Genomic DNA, 18,912 nt, shown 5'->3' on the forward strand with positions numbered 1-18,912 from the left:
TGGTTGGTGGTTAGCATGGCTTTCACGTTTTTCTTCTTCTTTTTAAATTTTATATGTGTGTAATGACTGTTAATAAGAACTTGTTATGGGACTCGTTGAAATCTTCGATCAACTGTTTAAACTGGTTCTGAGAATCAGTATCGGGGATTGGATGCTTGCTGGCAAAGGCTAACAGGGTATCATAATTGCTGAGCCAGCGCATCCACACTAGCCCGTGGAGCAGTGAATCGCAGAGATCGTCATTTTTGTTTCTTTGCTTAAAATCCATGTCGATACTGGTCCCTTTCGAAATCTCATAGAAGTTTATAGCCGTTTTATCACCAGGATAAGCCAAACACCTTTCCATGAATTGTGGATCCAAATCAAACATGAAAAACCGTCTTTGCTTCCCTGATATTTGGTCGAATACCAATGATCTACATAGAGCAATTCGCAGTTTTTTGGATAACAGGTTCGACCCTAAGGCCTTGGACTTTTGATTTGATCCACTCTTAGTCCCGGCTAGCAGCTGTTCAATTGGAAGTCCTGAACATGTAAAGTCTACCATCCGTTTTGGTAGAGACGGGAACAAATGCACCGGCAATGACTCTCGTATGATCTTGTTCTGTAGGTTGGAATACAATACGTACTCGAGAATCATAACTTTTAGAATATTTTCCAAGATACTAGAAGAAGACGCGCTTCTCGACCGTTGACGTTCAATAAGATACGCATTCGAATCAAATTTGACAAGCCAGTTCGCTAGATTCATTCCAAGCATCGCCATTACCTCAGGTCGCAGTGGTGGTGATATTTCGCCCTCGTTTAAATGAACGAAATCGCCTGCCAATTGCACCTTGTACATATCTTTCAATACCGGTCTTTTCATGCCTTTTCCCCAGTGGAACGTTGTGAATGCAAAATTGGATATTCCCAAGTCGATTCCCATCACTCTAAGTCCTGTTGGTGACTCTCGTAACCGCCACAGCGTGTTCAAATTGCCCATCTGTTCGTTTAATGCAGTTCTTAGTTCTTTCTTTGTGCCGGTTTTGGCCGAGCCCAGCATCAGCCCCAGGCTTTTCAGCTCGCTACTTTTGATTGCATCAAAATACTTGTTTAGCAATGCCAATTTAGACTTATTCATCCCTACCCAATGTCACTCAATGCCTCCCTTCAAACTCTGCCATTTGTTATACTGAACTTCACTAACAATGTTTCAAACTATCTCTCTCTTAACGCGATGAGCTTTCCTTTAAAACACAGCAGGACTCCAACGGAAAGAAAAAAAGAGCGAAAGTAGAAAAACAAAACAAAACACCACATGGCAAGTACGAGACGTCAGCCATCTGCCATAGTTCCACTCGCCTCTTGCTTCTTGCGCTTTTTCTCCTATTTGTCACAAAATTTACTTGGCCTGTAATTGCGTCACTCCGCCCTCTTTACACACCATGCACACATGGAACTAATTTAAAAGCGTGAGCCGATACGACTGAAACGGGACCCCAGATGTCCATCTACAAGAGTGTGGTAAATGACCACGGCACATTCCGAGGCATGTATAGCTACTCTAATGACACGTTGGATGTAATTGAGACCCCCAGCTTTGAAAAACCAGGCAGGTCCTCGTTAAGGAAAATCTTATTCTGTCTTTCTCCTCGCTCCAGACACCACCACCACCACCGTCTATCCAGGTCTCCAGGAATCCACAGATTCAGAATTTGGCTCAACAATAAACCCATCCTAGCTTTTCCACAACTATCCACCGAAGACTCCAAGTCTACAGGCCAAGCGTCAGATAGTTTCCAGTACGAACCGTTCCGAACCGTGCAAGAACAAAGACAGTCTAAAAACAGCCACCTGTTTACATACAGCACCAGTTTAAGAAGCACGCTTCGACAATGGATTCATCAAAAGAAGGGCCCTGTCCTCAAACAACCGGCTTCCAGCAAGGACTCGCAGGATTCACAAAACGACCTAGATCATAAGAGCGACGGTTACTCTACGTCCACGTTAACTGATTACGATGACGACGCCAGCGAGGGCAAAATCAAACGTTCCAAGGGAAGTAAGTCCAACTTGAACTTGACGGACTTCTACTCGCCTAACGTCCTGTTTGACGGTCCGACGGCCATCATACAGTAGGTATGGCCCATACATACATACATATATACTCTATAACAGAATGAAAGAACGCTGGCCAACATTGTGTGACACGTGACCTACATTCCTCGGGACATGGAACGTTAAAGTAAGGAAAATTTTTGGAAACAGTGCGCAACGCATTGATTGGATCACAAGATGGATAGAGAAGCGAGCTATAAGAGTGCTATACGTGCCATTAGTTGGTTTTGGAGTGTTGCACAAGTGGGTAAATTTTTAGGTAATAGGTTTTACTGTTTCTTTGGAAGAGAAGAAGAGCAATTTTTGGGCAATAGTACAAGAATAATAGGCGATGGTGGAAGGAGTTGTGCGAGAAAGCGGGCTAAAGCCTGTTTCAATCTTGACAAATCGGTCTGATTCTAATGTGAGCCTGTCAAATGAGAAGGATAAAGATGAAGTTGGTGGCAGATGTGGGTTACCTGGGCATCCGAAGTTTGTTCCGCTGGAAACGGCTGTCCGGGATCGCGAGAATGGGCACATGAAGAGTATGCCTAAGCTACATCTGGTGACGAAAATGAACAGTGAGCGTGAAGCGGATGATTTGAGTGGGTCCGCAAGGTCAGCTTTGACTGGTACTTCGGTTTCCTTTACGGTGCCACAGCATCAAGATAAGGCTGCGGTACATAGACGGTCTATTTCCACTAAGCCGCAATCGAGTAAGGTAACATCGCCAATGTCTGCCACGACGCCTGTATCGTTGGGCTTGACGGCAGCACTTGGCGGGAACAGTATAGATGTGTCCAATGGTGAGCCGTTGCCCAGTATCACGCCTGTTGATTCGTATTCGAACATGGATGATGTTACCTCGTGGTCCGGATCATCTCGCCAAAATTCGATCCACATTCCGGGAGACTTTATATACTTTGACACACAACCTAGGAACGGCAGCAACGACGTGGTACCGGATGGCCACTCGCCACACTTGAACGGCCATGCGTTTTCAGGGCGTTCTCCTTCTGCTGGTTCGCTGGTGGACAGTGTTCATGGGGTTAGTAACAGCAACAATAACTCCGAGTCAAATTTGGTCGCTGCTGGTGCCAAGAAGCCAACAACTAAGAAAAGGATAAGCGAAGAAGAGCCTCATGTGCCCTTCACAGAGCTTTTCCTAAAGGAAGATGACGAGAAGATACATATCTTGATTGGTGCGACGGGATCGGTGGCCACGATCAAAGTACCGATGATCATCGACAAATTGTACAAGATATACGGCGAAAACAAAGTTTCCGTCCAATTAGTGCTCACAAAACATGCGGAACATTTCTTGAAAGGCGCTAAAATCAATAAGGAGGTGAAGATATGGCGAGACGAGGACGAATGGTATGGATTCAAGAGGATGGGAGATCCAGTGCTACACACAGAGCTTCGAAAATGGGCGGACATTTTCCTTATAGCTCCGATGAGTGCAAACACGCTGGCCAAATTAGCTAACGGGGTGTGTGATAATCTATTGACTTGTTTAGTGAGAGCATGGAAATCCGTACCTATTATTATCGCGCCAGCAATGAACACTTTTATGTACATTCACCCGGTGACCAAAAAGCATTTAAAAATATTACAAGAAGATTATCCATACATGGAGGTACTAAAGCCCGTGGAGAAGGTGTTGGTATGTGGTGATATAGGGATGGGTGGTATGAGAGAATGGAACGAAATCGTGGATATTCTCACGAAAAGGATCCAAATGTACAGGGACGATATAAAGGCTCAAGAAGAGGAAGAAGATGACGATGATGACGATGACGACGAGGATGACGATGACGATGATGAAGACAATGACGACGATGATGATGATGATGATGATGACGAGGATGATGATGACGATGACGATGACGATGATGATGACGACGACGACGATGAAGAAAGTACAGAAATTGATACCACCACCACCAAATGACCAACAATCCCACCGCCACTAAAACATGCTTAAAGACCCCGTATACTCCTAAATATATACTATTACTGAAAACATTTCCTAATGCAATCATGACCTAGTATAAACCAATCCCTTCTCACTTGCTGGAGGACACTAGTTGTGCCAGCAGTAATCATTATGCACTTTATGCTGTATGCTATGCTGGCTTTAGACCTGTTGTATATCCGGGTAACTGTATCTGAAAATTTTCAACATAGCAAAACCTCTGGAACTTAGAAAGGAAGCCGAGAAAGGTTAGAAACACATCTATATAACTTGCACATCGATCATGCTCACGACTTGTTAAGACGTGTTATGAAATAGGTCCTGGATAGAGGTTTTAAACTTTCCTGTTATAAGCAAGAAACAGAACATAACCATAATATATATACACAAAAATGTTTGGTCTAGGTGGTCAACCGCAATTAAACTCTCAACAAAAACTTCAAGCTGCTGAAGCTGAACTAGACTTAGTCACCGATATGTTCAACAAATTGGTTGACAACTGCCACAAGAAGTGTATTGAACAAAGCTATAACGACGGTCAGTTGAACAAGAACGAATCTACATGTATTGACAGATGTGTTGCCAAGTACTTTGAAACCAACGTGAAGGTGGGTGAGAACATGCAACAATTGGGCCAATCCTTTGCTCCAGGCAAGTTCTAAGCTGAGCTAGGCTAGCATATTACGAAAAAATATTGATTTTGTTACTCCGATAAATCGTGTACATAGATGTTGTAGGATACTATTCCAGGTGTGTAAGAGTCTTTTTCCTATTTACAAAGTTTTAAAAGCATTATACGCATTATCAAATAAATATATATGTGGTTGGTGGGTGAGTGAGTGAGTGAAGGTGGACTCACTCACTCATCATGATGGTAGTTTAGAATCCGAGCGATTTCAACAAACGCAACTTACAACCTTCGAAGGTGTTTACTTTTGGTCTCACGTCCAAGTAGATCGGTGGTAATCCATTCTTCTCCGGTTCGTCATTGGCGTAGAAATCAATCACATAGTCGATCTGCTTACCGCAACGATCCACAACCCAGTCGTGTCTATCAAAGGGCTTGTTCATCCCTAGTATGCTCGATCTGAACCACGCTCTTGGAGTAAGTTTCTTTGAATCACCTTTGAAACTCGTCAACTTAATCCCACCGCATGCATCTCCACCTTGACCGTTCTCCCATATCTTAATGTAGTTCCACACTCTTTCATTAACTGAATTATGGATTGGGACAACCGCCTTCATATCAATAGCATTGGGGTCCCAGTTTTTCCGCTTCATCGCTTCGAAGAATTGTTTCTCTGATGGGTATATCCAGTTATCCGACGTTCCTGTTCTGGGAATCGATGACTTTTCTCTTTCTGTGGGTAGGTTTACATCTGTGGTGTATTTCACTTGCTCTGGTATCTCATCACTCGAGCATTCGATGTCCTGAGTGATAATAGGAATTACCGGAGCTACGGCCTTTGAGGCAGCACCTGTCTCACCAACGGCTTGTAAATGGTTTTTTAGCCACACGTCTCTGGACGAGTGATCTACTGGACAAACACCTTCACCAGCAGGAGCTGCTGGGGCCTGGGCCTGGGCCTGAGCCTGAGCCTGAGCCTTGGCCTGGGCATTGCTATTAGCTTGTTTCAACCAAGCTTCTTTAGTCGAGTCGTCAACTGGACACTTTGGTTGGTCTGACATTTGTTCAGGTAGCGAGAAAAATGAAAAGGGAGGCTAATTAATGGCGTGCCTATTAGCAGATGGTTATGTTATGCTAAGTAACTGGCTTTGGACGATAGATGATAACCTTGTCTTAGATTTGACCAGTATGCGCATCAATCAATGATGAATTAATCAATCACATACTTAAAGCTTGTGCTGAGCTGAGCGATGGAGGGGGAAAAGAAAAAAAAAGTCAGAGAGCGATAAATTATACACAGTGCGGTGTGTGGGTTGTACTTGAACTTCTCTCACACCCACACACCATGTGTATTACCCGCACATGCGACTGACACATGTTTTCGGTCATGTGACGTGTAATTACGTGGCTTGTATGCACATACTTATATGCACATCCTTTGCTGAAACGACTAGGAAGCCAGCGCAAAGTGAGGTTCCACCAATGCATGGCAAGAGGGAGGGAGTGTGTTTATCATGTTGCTGATCTGTTACAATGGTGAGGGATCGAGATGGTATGAAACACAGCAGCACCAGCAGCACCAGCAACTCAGCTTTTTCAGCAACGTACCCCTAAAATCGAAAGTCTCGAGCGTTCTATGTGGGGCGACAGTTTTTGAGGTTTGTAAAAGGTGCTGTAAGGCAAGATGTTTTGAGGTTATTGGGAGAAAGAAGGCAGGGCGAGGCGTCATATATGAAACAGATACAGGACGATATATATTCCTGGATGAAGCCGGAAATTCCCAAGGTTCGACGCTTCTGTTGTGGGAAGTTAGTGAAGGTGAGCCCAGTAGAGTAAAGTAAAGTAAAGTAAAGTAAAGTAAAGTAAGTAAGGCAAGTAAGTAAGCAAGATGGGGTGTGTTGCCAGTACTGGAGGTAGTAGTGGTGACGATGAGTCGTTGATGCAAAGCAAGCGAGTGAACGATTTGATCGAACAAAATTTGCAATTAGAGAGGAACAAGAACAAGAATGAGGTGAAACTGTTGTTGCTTGGAGCTGGGGAAAGTGGTAAGAGTACTGTGTTGAAGCAGATGAAGCTGTTGCACCAAGGCGGGTTTACGCATCGCGAAAGGATGCAATATGGACAAGTGATATGGGCAGATGCCATTGAGTCGATGAGGACGTTAATTTTGCAAGCCAGGAAACTGGGCATTGAGCTGGATAGCGATCAAGAGAAGGCAGGAGGAGAGTTGAGAAAGAGTAAAGAGATTATATTGCGGGCGAACACGCTAGACCAAGTGGACGCACGGATGGCCGGTGGATCTGAGTTTCTTAACGAGTATGTGTTGAAATATTCGAACGGGGCTGCAGCAGGAGCTCATGGGAAACAAAGGAAGCAGCAGCAGCAGCAGTCGGACAAAGACGATGAAGATGGATTGCTCTTGACTGAGAAGTACGGTAACGAGGAACTGGAAGATATGGAACTTGAACTTGACATGGATTTGAAACCGATTGACCAGACGACGAATGAGGAGATTGCGCATGCAATCAAGCAGCTATGGACACACGACCGAGGCATACGCCAGTGTTTCCACCGGTCGAGCGAGTTCCAGCTGGAAGGGTCTGCGTCGTACTACTTTGACAACATTGAGAAGTTTGCTCGAGTCGACTATGTGTGTGATGACATGGATATATTGAAGGGCCGGATCAAGACGACGGGGATTACCGAGAGCAGTTTCAAGATTGGGCCCAGTACGGTGAAAGTTTACGATGCTGGTGGACAAAGGAGCGAGAGAAGGAAATGGATCCATTGTTTCGAGGGGATCACGGCGGTGATATTTGTCATTGCGGTGAGCGAGTACGACCAGATGCTGTTTGAAGACGAAAGGGTGAATCGGATGCACGAGTCGATCATGCTTTTGGACACGCTTTTGAACTCGCGATGGTTTGCGAACACGCCGTTCATTTTATTTTTGAACAAGGTGGATCTATTCCAAGAGAAGGTGAAGCGGTCGCCGATAAGGACGTGGTTTCCCAACTATCCTGGGAGGTTGGGCGACAGCGAGACGGGGCTCAAGTACTTTGAGTCGTTACTACTTAGTTTGAATCGGAACAACAAGCCGATGTACGTTCACCGGACGTGTGCTACGGACACGCAGTCGATGAGGTTTGTGTTGGGAGCGGTTACGGACCTGGTGATCCAGCAGAACTTGAAGAAGAGCGGGATGCTGTAGGAGAGGCTAATGGCCTCTCCATTTTTTGTATGTGTATGTGTATGTGTATATTAATAATAGAGAAGGGCTGTTTTTTTTGGTATGACAAAGAAGTAATGAGTAATGAATAATGGCAAGAAGGGTCCAGCCCAGGTTCGAACGGTGAATAATGCCAGAAGGTAAAATCTGGGCCTGTTCCTCTGACAAATCGCAAGGAAAAAGGAAAGCGAGGGTGCGTCCCATATAAGAGGGGGGGACCAAGTTCAATGTACCAACTGCCATTGGTTCCTTCTACTCTGACTCCCCCCTCCAATAGAACATACACCAGCCTATCCACACCATGTCCATGCAAACAAGCTTATGCAAAGAAAAGAGCATTCCATTGAGCCAGATCGTTCGGCCCATCCAGCCCGTGCTTGACCACGACAAGATCGCGGCAATGGTCTCGACTTTCAAGGGCACGGCCCGCGGCTCGGCAACGCTCAGCGAGGCCGAAGCCGCCGAGCGCGTGCGCACTTTACCGGCCAGCGAGCGGCTACCACCGGTAGACGTTGCCGCCGTGCGGTACCCGGACACCGGCGAAACGCGGTATTTCGCCTTCGGCGGCTGCCACCGCCTGCAGGCGTACGACCGACTAGCAGCCGAGTCGCCCGACCACGACGTCGCAGTGCGCTGCCGCTTGATGCCAATGACTCCGAAACAGTTGAAACTATACATTGGCGGGTCCGCGTAGGCATGTTGTCGTTACCCGGGGCATCCATGTCTCTCCCTTCCTCTTCCTCTTTTTTTACTAATTTCCCTGTTGTCTTCCGTTTTTTTCTTTTTTTCCCCTATCGCCAATGCATGACCAAAGTCCTTTTTTTTTTTTCCCCATGGCACAGCCCGTTGGAACACGCTGAAAACACGCTGAAGAAAAACAAGGGAAACATTGGAACAGTGAAACACCCGCACGAAAATGTTCGGAGTCGGCTCCGCGTGGTCCCAATTAATAAACAACGTAGCAGCTAGCCAGCTTTAAACTGACTTAGTCCTACGGTTTTGCTGCGTGGGGGAACCGAGGGAGGGAATCCTCTGGAAGCCGGACCTTGCCCTTTTGACTAGGGTACTACTCTGGGCAGGGTACTACTCTGGGCCCAGACAGAGGCCCCAAAGAGAAGCCGCCAGGTTCCCTGCCTAGGCCTTCCTCTGGTTGCCCCCCAGAGTACCCTCCGGAACGAAACGAAACGAAACGCACATCGTGATGCGCGCTATTATAATTGCGTCTTGCGAATTCCATACGCCATGCGCTTAGCACATGAAATCCTGACATGAAATCCTGCCAATATTGACAATCCAACTTCCCAATTCCATTCCCAATTCCATTCCTAATTCCAGTTCCCATTCATGACCGCCGCCGACTGGCCCACAGTTGGCCCACAATTGGTCCATATAATATCAGGATATCAGAAAAATAGTTACATATATACAAACAAATTGAAAAATATATATATTAATATTATTATTATTATTATTATTATATTATATATATATATATATATGTATATATATCATGACATAAAGCTTTGATTGATAATAATACCTCTACTTCTTGGTATGATAATGTGATCTCTTGCTATCTTATTCCTTTATCTAACACCCCCCAAGTACATACATATACTACTACACAATGCTTAGAGCCCTAACTCGCCGTCAATTTTCCTCCACTGCCTTCAACCCATACAAGGTCACCGTTCTAGGTGCTGGTGGTGGTATTGGTCAACCATTGTCGTTGTTGTTGAAGCTAAACCACAAGGTCACTGACTTGAGACTATACGACTTGAAGGGTGCTAAGGGTGTCGCTGCTGACTTGTCTCACATCCCAACCAACTCTACCGTTACTGGTTACACTCCAGAATCCAAGGACTCTCAAGAAGAATTGGCTGCTGCTTTGAAGGACACTGAGGTTGTTTTGATCCCAGCTGGTGTGCCAAGAAAGCCAGGTATGACCCGTGACGATTTGTTCGCCATCAATGCCGGTATTGTCAGAGATTTGGCCACTTCCATCGCCAAGAACGCTCCAAACGCCGCCATCTTGGTCATCTCCAACCCAGTCAACTCTACTGTCCCAATCGTCGCCGAGGTCTTGAAGCAAAACGGCGTCTACAACCCAAAGAAGTTGTTCGGTGTCACCACTTTGGACGTTATCCGTGCCTCCAGATTCATCTCCGAGGTTAGAGGTACCGACCCAACCACTGAGCACGTGACCGTCGTCGGTGGTCACTCCGGTATCACCATCTTGCCGCTAGTGTCCCAGACCAAGCACAAGTCCGTCATCAAGGGCGAGGAATTGGACAACTTGATCCACAGAATCCAATTCGGTGGTGACGAAGTCGTCCAGGCAAAGAACGGTGCTGGTTCTGCCACTTTGTCCATGGCCCAAGCCGGTGCTCGTTTCGCTAACAGCGTTCTAAGCGGTTTCGAAGGTGAAAGAGACGTCATTGAGCCAACTTTCGTCGACTCCCCATTGTTCAAGGACGAAGGTATCGAATTCTTCGCTTCCCCAGTCACTTTGGGCCCAGAAGGTGTCGAAAAGATCCACGGTTTGGGTGTCTTGTCCGACAAGGAAGAACAAATGTTGGCCACTTGTAAGGAAACCTTGAAGAAGAACATCGAAAAGGGTCAAAACTTTGTCAAGCAAAACTAAGTCTAGGAGGATTCCCGTCCCCCCGGAATTAGTCAAACCTTGGCTCTACATATATTCTACGAAACCTTTATTCCCCACACATTCTGAATGAAATGAAATAAAATAACATAAAATAAAAATAAAAATACCTATATATATATATCTATATATACTTATATATATACATATAAATAACAATCACAAACGCCTATTTATGATTTTATAGGTTTTTACCTTCTCCCTTGGGTAAGGTTATACTATACTCTATTATATTTCATTTTTTTAGCTTTTTCAATGCTTGTATTTTACATATATTAGTCAACAAACCCTAAACAAGACTTAATTCGCCCAACGAACGACCCTCGCCCTCGCCCAATGTCTATCCCTCCTGCTGCCCCAACTATACACGGTAAACTCGTCGACAAACAGTCTAGATGTGAGCACTGGCACGGACCCTTGGACGTCATTGCCCTCAAACTCAAATGTTGCAACAAATACTACACGTGCTACGAGTGCCATAACGAACTGGAATCGCATCCCATATCGAAATACAACATTGCAGAACCACACGTCAATCTCATCGTATGCGGCGTATGCAACCATGAAATGTCGTTCGATTCGTATGCATCGGAGTTAAAGTGTCCGCGCTGCAGCGCGCCCTTCAACCCGGGATGTAAACTACATTACGATATGTACTTTTATAAAGGAGACAAATAGAAATACGGTGATACACACACAAGAGCGCGCTGTGCTTGTTATACTGTGGTCATCCGCGGCGGCTCGCTGTCGATTTCCTCGTCCGTGCCACTGTCAGCGTCTCTCCTGACACGCGAAATTGCCACATTGAGTAACTTACTCGCTCCTACCGTGCTGGAAGTTTCAGATGTCTCGGACGTCGAAATGGAATCGGCCAAGTAGTCGTTTAGATCCTCGATGCCGTGTCCATTGCCTTGTCCATTTCCTTGCCCTTGTCCTAGTACATTTCCTTGTCCATGTCCGTGGCCGTGGCCGTGTCCATTACCATGTCCCAGACCATGGTTGTGACCACGGCTATGCGTTCGCTTGTGTGTAGTAGTAGCAGTATTAGTGGTGGTAGCAGTGCCATACCCTGGCCCAAAAGTGTACCCCTGGCCCATGCTGTTGCCGTTGCGCATAGGAGAATGCGTCAACGACAGCGGTCGGGTCTGGTAGCCGCGGGCGGCTATTTCAACATCCTTTTTCACACTGGTACCGTTGCCGCCCTCCGCAGGCGTCGACCCTGACCCGGATATTGATGCCGGCACTGGCCCGGGTACTGACCCCAGTATTGATCCTGGTGCCGAAACTGGCACTGACACTGGTTCCGAAGCCGTCCCTGTTGCTGCCGAAGCCGAAGTCAATGCCAATGCCGAAGCCAATGCCGAAGCTGGTGCTGATGCTGATGCCGATACCGATACCGAGTTAGACCCAGATAGTGGAGAAACAGTGCCGGTTCCAGTGCCGGTGCCGCTGGCACTTACACTCACACTCGCACTACTACTGGTATTCGGTATACCAACAATACCGAAATTATCGGCAAAGCTCGCATCGCTCTTATTGTTATTCTTCTTCTTCACGTGTCGGTACTTTCGCACCGTCTCATCCGAGTTCCCAACCTGTTCCGCGTCTAGTCCCATCTGATTCTTCACATTTACAAGCTTCTCTCCACCGGCGGCAACAAGAATCGGCAAACAATGGATAGACCCATACTCCATTGCCACGTGAAGACCCGTGTTCCCCTCATCGTCCTGTAGCATCACATCCGCCCCGCACTGTAGCAAGAGCACTAGACATCGGTAATGATCGGCTCGGCACGCAATGTGGATTGGCGCCCACTTCCTGTGCCCACTGCTTCGCAGGTTCAACCCTTCTTCCAAAAAGTGCTGCAAGAGAAGGTGCACCGTCTGCTCGTCTCCGTTCTTGATCGCCAAGTGAATGCTCGTATCTCCGTCGTACGTCCTTAGAAGCGTATGCGAGTCATGTCCCAGCTGTATTAGATGCAGGCAAGTAAGGTACCTGCCATAGAATGCTGCATAATGCAAAGAAGACCAGCCATTTCTGCTATCGACATTCTCGAGTAATTCGGGCCATCGCTTAAGAATCCGTCTCACAACCCCAAGCTTCCCCTGTATGATCCCTTCTCTGAGTCTGATTCGAGGGTCTGGAATCATAGTGCTTGTAGAAGACTTGTATGTGCCCCTTATACTTGGAACATGTCTTTTCAGACCCGAACTCTTATTAAATTGCTAATTACAACTTGGAAAATATCAATACTACTACTACTTTTATTATTATTTATTATTATTATCATTTTTCAAAACTCTATACAACCTTTAATAATAATAATAATATGTGTAAAAGAGAAGACACACACAGTACAGAGAAAAAACGATAACACAAGGTAGAATAATAAGGGGAAGAACAGCCTACGCAGATCGTCAGATAGTCAATAATGTCCGATAATCACCATCCACAGGTCCTATTGCCTAGAGATCAAACGAATAGTGCCGCTACCAAAGATGACGAACAGTACCAACTAACCGTGGATCATGCTTTAAGGTACCAAAAGCTACTAGCCAATAGATCAGGCTCTAACTTGGCCAATGGACCCTTGATGACAAAACGTCTAAGGGAAAATGAAAAGCCTCAAAGCAAAAACCCTCTCCAGGGCCTCGATTACCTTTATATCAGAGCTAGGTTACCGGATAGAACGGCTCTGGATTACCAATTGAGCGTCTCCAGCACTCTGCATTCACTCTACGAAACAGTCAAGGGTTCTCTTCAGGAAGAGGCTTCCGCCCATCTTGTGCTCTCGCTATCTAGCCCTTATACTAAGCTAAAGGATGACGATTCCATAACGTTGATAGATGCAGGATTCCACAAGAAAACGTTGGTCATCGCAGAACTTCCCGACGTCTTGCCACCTTACTTGAAACCACATCTTTTGGCAAATGCAAAATCCATTGAACAAGCAAGCTCTACGGAAACTGTAAGCGAGGCAAAGGACAACGAAACCGCCCCTTCGCAGGAGGAGAAGAAACCCGCAAAGAAACTAACAAAGGCTCCAAAATGGTTGAAAATTAGCAAGAAATGAAAACAATAACACATTGAAATTATTTTTTTTATTCGCGCTACTATCTCTGATATATACACGGTCTTTATACACGTTAATTCATTCCATTCCATTCCATTATAATGCATATTTTCTTAAAATTTCTGGGCCCTCGCCTAACCTTGTCATCGTTGCGTTCAAATCGACTCTACTGTAGCCAATTAACTCCAGGTACTCATTCAACTCGTGCAGAAATGTAGAAAAGTTCTCTTCTGCACTGACTTGATTGTTCATTAGATTGTTCAAGATAAGTTTTTCCTCGATATCCCTTAACTGAGTGGTATATTTGGAGACTTGTAACGAATCTTTTGAGCGCTCGTATTTCCTAATTTTATATTTCAACTGATCAATAAAGTCCCTTTTCAAACCTCTTCTATAGTATTCGATTCTTCTTTCCGGTATTTCCAACATTTGGACATCATGAATGTATAACATCACAGGTAACATGTTATTCCATTCTCTGTTCTTGGCAAACGCATCAAGGACTGCATTAACCAACTCGGAATTCAAAAGAGTGGAGTCTTGCTCGATCATCCTGTAAAATACATCGAGAAGGTTATACGTGAACCCCGTCTTGATAGCTTCCCTGGCGTGCACCGTAGCACAAAAGAAGTTCTTGTTACCATTTTCATCAACACTCCGGTGCAACAATTCATAATATACTCTGTAAGTCTTCCATATCTGTTTGTACAAGGGCACGGGTATCGTTTTGCCTGCTTCTTGTTTTGAGGAAAGGATCTTGTTCACTAGTAGTATAGAATCCTGGTATTTCTGCTGTCTTGTTAGACATTTGAGTATCGTTGTGAACATAAATGCATCCATCTCGACGTTGTTATAGTTAATACGTTTGATAATCTCAACCAACATTTTCTTGCCCTGCTTTGAGGACTTCATCCCATAATACTGAATAAATGGAAGATAATGGTGTGAAGTTACTGGTGGGTACGCACTTACACCTGTGTTAGCTGTATCATGTCCCGATCTCTCGCGCTTGGATTTTTCCAATTCTGAGAGTATATTTAATGCAGACTCTTCACGACCTCCCATCAACAAGACTTTCATCACCATTTGCAATCTTTTGTTCTTGATTTCACTAGGCTCAGCATCTGCGTCAGTGGTAGAGGTATATGTAAGAAGTGATTTTTCTAATGCGCCGGAAAGATTCTTCATCTGTAGCAAATCGTCAATACTGTCATAGAGCAAATACCTGAAGCTGTCTCTAAACTCTGTGATTTCTTGCTCCCTTAAACTTTCCTCATACCAACCTTTCAACCTTTGGATCTTGTCTGTAGAGTCCAGCGGTGATAAATATGGTGTGTATTCACGGACAAATGTGCTAAACTCTTTCAACCATTGTAACTTTAATTTCTTTGACAATATTTCAAATAAGTCTTTCTCCAAGTTATTTGTTTGTTCGAATTCTCCTAAGAGCCTAAACCCTTCTTCCTTATAACCATATAAGAAATATGATGAAAGTAGTTTCACATAAGCTCTTTTTGATACCCTCTGTACTTCATTCAAGAAATCGTTCGCCTCCTCTGAAGAGTTGAAATTAAGATATCCCTTGTGGACGCTCGATGTGTCGTCTTCCCAACCATAAATTTCAATCATTTTGGAAATATCCTGGGTGAGCTCTTTAGCTCTCTCGAGACGTCTTGCGTTTAAGTGTTTCTTGATGGCCAATATCAAAACATCCGGTCTTATATAGTCAGTACCGAATTTTTCTCTCGTCTCCTGATATAGCACATTGAATTTTTGAAGCTTGTTGCTTCGTAAGTACACCATTAGTCCAACTTCATACCACCATCTTTCCTCCACACGACTCTTATAGGATTCGAATAATTTGGACGCAGTTTTCATCTTTCTAAAGTACAACAAAGAGTCTATGTAAAAAGATTCGTTACCTGGATCCAATCGTACTTTATTCAACCCATAAATCAACTGGCCTGCCAAAAATTGACCTTTCAATCTGTATGCTTTGTTGGGAATTAGTTTCACGAGCTCAAACGCTTCCACCATTTGATCTAAAGAGATGACCGTTGTTTTGTCCTTCACCGTATCATCTTCTAAGATTTTTTCTAGAATCTGTAATAGATGCTCAGTATTTGATAGCGGATGAATATCTGTTTTCATCTGTTCGTAGATGACTTGTTCCAAGATTTTGTTATCAAGGTTTTCCAAGGGTACTCCTTCTTCTTCTATTGGTTGCGTACTTTTCTTCTCTAAAAGATGTTGATTCACTTCCTCTACAGTCATTGACTTCAACCTCTTTATCTCATTTTCCGATTCTTCTAGCAAATAGGCTAACACATCCTGAATAGGCTGATCTTTTTGGTTCTTTAACTTCGCTAAGTTCTTCTTTGATCTTTTGAACCCAGGATTCGTCACAGTAAGATACGACATCATCCACGAATTTAAGCCCGCTTGCGCGTCTACTTCGGTAAACCCACTCTTTTTCAACATTTCCACATCTTCTTCACCTGGTAGAGTCAAAACCTGATGACCAGGGTTTACAGCAGACCTTACATTCGCTGGCACACTCTTAGTCCTAATGTATCGCAGATGCCTGCTCACAGAAAAAGCACTGATATTCCTTCGACATACTGCACTTCGTAACATTGTGTTTGGTACTATATGAAGTGATAGCTATTGCTGATAATATGGAACAACTTCAGAAACATACGCTACTTGATAAACCAGTCAAATAAATCATCACCAATATCTCATCGCTGTAAGTTTTGACTTAGCTATTCACTTTTCAACCTTTAAAGATTTTCCTTTCTTTTTCATGCGATGAGATGGAGAAACCAGATAGAGAGCTTCACTTTCTACAGGTAAGAAGAGTTGGTATAAGTTCATTAGATTAGCGATGGATATGGCTATAGAGATGGCATTAATGCATTGTTACATTCTTGATTGATTTATATATATGTGTGTGTGTGAAATATATTCTTATATATGAAGGGTATTAGTACATAAGAATAGAGATGCAAAAGTTAAAACCGAAGAAGAGAAAAAAAAGAGGTGATAAAAGGGAAAACTAAAACGATCTATTTCTTCTTTACGCTCTTCAAACGGCCTTCGAATCCGGCTCTTTTAGGTAAGTGGGCAGTTCCTTTGAACTTTCTCTTCATTTTTTGTTGTTTGCTCCTCTTCTTACCCTTGTTATCCTTTCTTATTTGTAGATTCTCTTCTCTTCTCTTTTGTCTTTCCGCTACAGTGTTCTCCACAACTTGCTTACGTTCGCGCCATTCTATAGCAGACTTACGTTTCTTGGCTTCCTTACGCTTCAACGCCTTCTTTAGGAGCTTCTCGTCGTCTCTTAGTCTGATCCCCTCTGCTTGTAGCATGGCCTTTTGCCATTTTTCTTTTTCCTTTATCTTTATCTGATCCAACTCGTCCTTGGACTCTATAGACTGTTTCTTTGACTCTAGGAGCCTCAAGTGAGCCTTGACGTCCTTCTTAGCAGGGCCCTTCTTACGTTCGCCCTTTCTGACGTGAGAAAGATCCGATGTTGCTTTGGTCCCATCGCTAAATTCGATGCTTTGGAACATAACATCCTTCGCACTGATCTCGTCGTCACCACGACGCTGCTTCTTGGAAACGTGCCCATCTTCCACTTCTGAGTCTGAGTCTGAATCCGCCCCACTATCATCCGAAGACACATCACCAGGATTCTCAGAATCTAGCTTCTTGGCAGCTCTGGCTTCCTGTCTGCGCTTTCTTTGCGCAAGAATAGCCTCTCTGGAGCTTGGAGCACCGTCTACCTTGGTCCCTGGAGCTTTTCTCTTTTCTTTCAGAGCCTTAATCTTTTCCTGTAGCTTTGAACGCAATTCCTCCATCTTCTTCTTCTTTAAAGCCTCTTCCTTCAACGCTTGTTCCTTCGACAACTCCTTGTTGGAAGCCTTGCTTGGTGTTTCTGTAGTACTAGAGTTCCCGTCCACTGGGTTACCATCATCATCGAAAACAACAGTTATACTCTCAGACTCCCCAACTGACGCAACTTCGGAGACTTCAGAAGCTTCTTGATCTGCTTCAGCCTCTTCTTCTTCTTCCTCTTCCTCTTCCTCTTCCTCCTCCTCTTCTACTTCCTCTTCAACAGGCATCTTTCTTTGCCCAGGCAAAACTACCGGCTTCGCACTCGCCTGCTTCTTCTTCAACACATCCAAAGCAGACCCACTCTCCTCATTTTGCTGCTCAGGATCTAGCTTCGCCTTCTTGTCCTCCTTTAGTTGGCCTTTGCTCTTCTTCTTCGCTTTCCATTGTTCCTGTGTCTTCTCATCGTAATAGTACTTCGCTGGAATTAGAGACAAAAGCCCTTCAAAAGCGCTCGAATTGCTCTTCAAACGTTCTTCTAACGAGTTGCTCATGTTTTTCTCGCTATTTTCACTCAATCCAATCCGCTATACTACTTCTTTTGTCTCCTTTCTCTTCACCTCATCGCCATCTAATTGTTAATAGTTCACTATACGCTTCTGTTAACTACGCTATAGCCCTTCTGGGCTTTCCATGCGATGAGCTGAAAATTTTCAGAAAGAAAAAAAAAAAAAAAAAAATTAAAAAATTAAAAAAAAAAAAAAAGAAGATTAGATTAGCAGTCACGTGCCTCTTTTTGGAAATTTTTTTGTTTTTATAAAAACTATTCGGTCCGGGTAACATTGTTCCCCCAGTTTTGCCGCCCATGTCTTTCTTCAGCGGGAAAATATATAAATGGCGGCTACAGAGAAAAAAAAGAACCTAGGAAAGTGCCACCCACTTTTAAGGAGGTTTATTCGGTTTGTTCCGCAGTGGGCCATATTGGTTACGGAAAGGGGTAATCTAAGCGTAAGAGTGATGATGATGGTGTGAGTTTACAAGGATTAGACTTTCCACTTGGTTTACCACTTGGTTTACCACTTGGTTTGGGAGAAATTGATTTAAGGTACATCCCGCGGCTTGAAGTAGGAGTTTACTTCTTCTTGGCTGGGTGATTTGATTAGTTTGGGAAACAGAAACGCAAACAAACGGGTGGCCCACACTTATGTGGGTTGTTTTCTGATACCACGGAGGTCACGTGGTTGTTTTGCCGGTGTATCCTGGTTGAAGTTACCCGGCCTATCTTATTTCTCCGGTGTTTGGAAATATCAAAACGTTGTATTGCGCGCGTATACGTTGGCTCAGGCTGGGCCGTCGAATCCTTGTTGTTGCCGATTGGCCGCAACTAGGTCATGTTTGAACCCCAGTTGTAAGCCCCATTGTGCCGGTG

At 44.4% G+C, this 18,912-nt stretch overlaps 13 protein-coding genes across 13 annotated transcripts; 8 read left to right on the forward strand and 5 right to left on the reverse strand.

Annotated features, from left to right (window-relative positions):
* Positions 1–49: 49 nt before the first annotated feature.
* Positions 50–1,123, reverse strand: CCE1 (cruciform cutting endonuclease; the record flags this gene model as incomplete). The annotated part of the gene is made up of 1 exon (XM_022820820.1): positions 50–1,123. One exon carries the CDS (start codon positions 1,121–1,123, stop codon positions 50–52), a length of 1,074 nt encoding a protein of 357 aa, XP_022677244.1.
* A 362-nt stretch (positions 1,124–1,485) lies between these two features.
* KLMA_60161 (uncharacterized protein) lies at positions 1,486–2,121 on the forward strand (the record flags this gene model as incomplete). Its single annotated transcript, XM_022820821.1, has 1 exon — positions 1,486–2,121. One exon carries the CDS (start codon positions 1,486–1,488, stop codon positions 2,119–2,121), a length of 636 nt encoding a protein of 211 aa, XP_022677245.1.
* Positions 2,122–2,431: 310 nt separating this feature from the next.
* On the forward strand, positions 2,432–4,033 carry CAB3 (phosphopantothenoylcysteine decarboxylase complex subunit CAB3; the record flags this gene model as incomplete). The annotated part of the gene is made up of 1 exon (XM_022820822.1): positions 2,432–4,033. The coding sequence occupies one exon, from the start codon at positions 2,432–2,434 to the stop codon at positions 4,031–4,033; it is 1,602 nt and encodes a 533-aa protein (XP_022677246.1).
* A 416-nt stretch (positions 4,034–4,449) lies between these two features.
* On the forward strand, positions 4,450–4,719 carry TIM10 (protein transporter TIM10; the record flags this gene model as incomplete). The annotated part of the gene is made up of 1 exon (XM_022820823.1): positions 4,450–4,719. The coding sequence occupies one exon, from the start codon at positions 4,450–4,452 to the stop codon at positions 4,717–4,719; it is 270 nt and encodes an 89-aa protein (XP_022677247.1).
* Positions 4,720–4,936: 217 nt separating this feature from the next.
* On the reverse strand, positions 4,937–5,746 carry CYT2 (cytochrome c1 heme lyase CYT2; the record flags this gene model as incomplete). Its single annotated transcript, XM_022820824.1, has 1 exon — positions 4,937–5,746. One exon carries the CDS (start codon positions 5,744–5,746, stop codon positions 4,937–4,939), a length of 810 nt encoding a protein of 269 aa, XP_022677248.1.
* An 827-nt stretch (positions 5,747–6,573) lies between these two features.
* GPA1 (guanine nucleotide-binding protein subunit alpha) lies at positions 6,574–7,896 on the forward strand (the record flags this gene model as incomplete). Its single annotated transcript, XM_022820825.1, has 1 exon — positions 6,574–7,896. One exon carries the CDS (start codon positions 6,574–6,576, stop codon positions 7,894–7,896), a length of 1,323 nt encoding a protein of 440 aa, XP_022677249.1.
* Positions 7,897–8,215: 319 nt separating this feature from the next.
* On the forward strand, positions 8,216–8,608 carry SRX1 (sulfiredoxin; the record flags this gene model as incomplete). The annotated part of the gene is made up of 1 exon (XM_022820826.1): positions 8,216–8,608. One exon carries the CDS (start codon positions 8,216–8,218, stop codon positions 8,606–8,608), a length of 393 nt encoding a protein of 130 aa, XP_022677250.1.
* Positions 8,609–9,541: 933 nt separating this feature from the next.
* Positions 9,542–10,558, forward strand: MDH1 (malate dehydrogenase MDH1; the record flags this gene model as incomplete). The annotated part of the gene is made up of 1 exon (XM_022820827.1): positions 9,542–10,558. One exon carries the CDS (start codon positions 9,542–9,544, stop codon positions 10,556–10,558), a length of 1,017 nt encoding a protein of 338 aa, XP_022677251.1.
* Positions 10,559–10,912: 354 nt separating this feature from the next.
* Positions 10,913–11,254, forward strand: HOT13 (Hot13p; the record flags this gene model as incomplete). Its single annotated transcript, XM_022820828.1, has 1 exon — positions 10,913–11,254. One exon carries the CDS (start codon positions 10,913–10,915, stop codon positions 11,252–11,254), a length of 342 nt encoding a protein of 113 aa, XP_022677252.1.
* A 38-nt stretch (positions 11,255–11,292) lies between these two features.
* On the reverse strand, positions 11,293–12,726 carry AVO2 (Avo2p; the record flags this gene model as incomplete). Its single annotated transcript, XM_022820830.1, has 1 exon — positions 11,293–12,726. One exon carries the CDS (start codon positions 12,724–12,726, stop codon positions 11,293–11,295), a length of 1,434 nt encoding a protein of 477 aa, XP_022677253.1.
* A 281-nt stretch (positions 12,727–13,007) lies between these two features.
* Positions 13,008–13,649, forward strand: UBX4 (Ubx4p; the record flags this gene model as incomplete). Its single annotated transcript, XM_022820831.1, has 1 exon — positions 13,008–13,649. One exon carries the CDS (start codon positions 13,008–13,010, stop codon positions 13,647–13,649), a length of 642 nt encoding a protein of 213 aa, XP_022677254.1.
* A 96-nt stretch (positions 13,650–13,745) lies between these two features.
* SOV1 (Sov1p) lies at positions 13,746–16,286 on the reverse strand (the record flags this gene model as incomplete). The annotated part of the gene is made up of 1 exon (XM_022820832.1): positions 13,746–16,286. The coding sequence occupies one exon, from the start codon at positions 16,284–16,286 to the stop codon at positions 13,746–13,748; it is 2,541 nt and encodes an 846-aa protein (XP_022677255.1).
* A 431-nt stretch (positions 16,287–16,717) lies between these two features.
* RRP14 (ribosome biosynthesis protein RRP14) lies at positions 16,718–18,037 on the reverse strand (the record flags this gene model as incomplete). Its single annotated transcript, XM_022820833.1, has 1 exon — positions 16,718–18,037. One exon carries the CDS (start codon positions 18,035–18,037, stop codon positions 16,718–16,720), a length of 1,320 nt encoding a protein of 439 aa, XP_022677256.1.
* Positions 18,038–18,912: the final 875 nt, after the last annotated feature.

The sequence above is a fragment of the Kluyveromyces marxianus genome, chromosome 6 (assembly GCF_001417885.1).
Source record: "Kluyveromyces marxianus DMKU3-1042 DNA, complete genome, chromosome 6".
Lineage (NCBI taxonomy): Eukaryota > Fungi > Ascomycota > Saccharomycetes > Saccharomycetales > Saccharomycetaceae > Kluyveromyces > Kluyveromyces marxianus.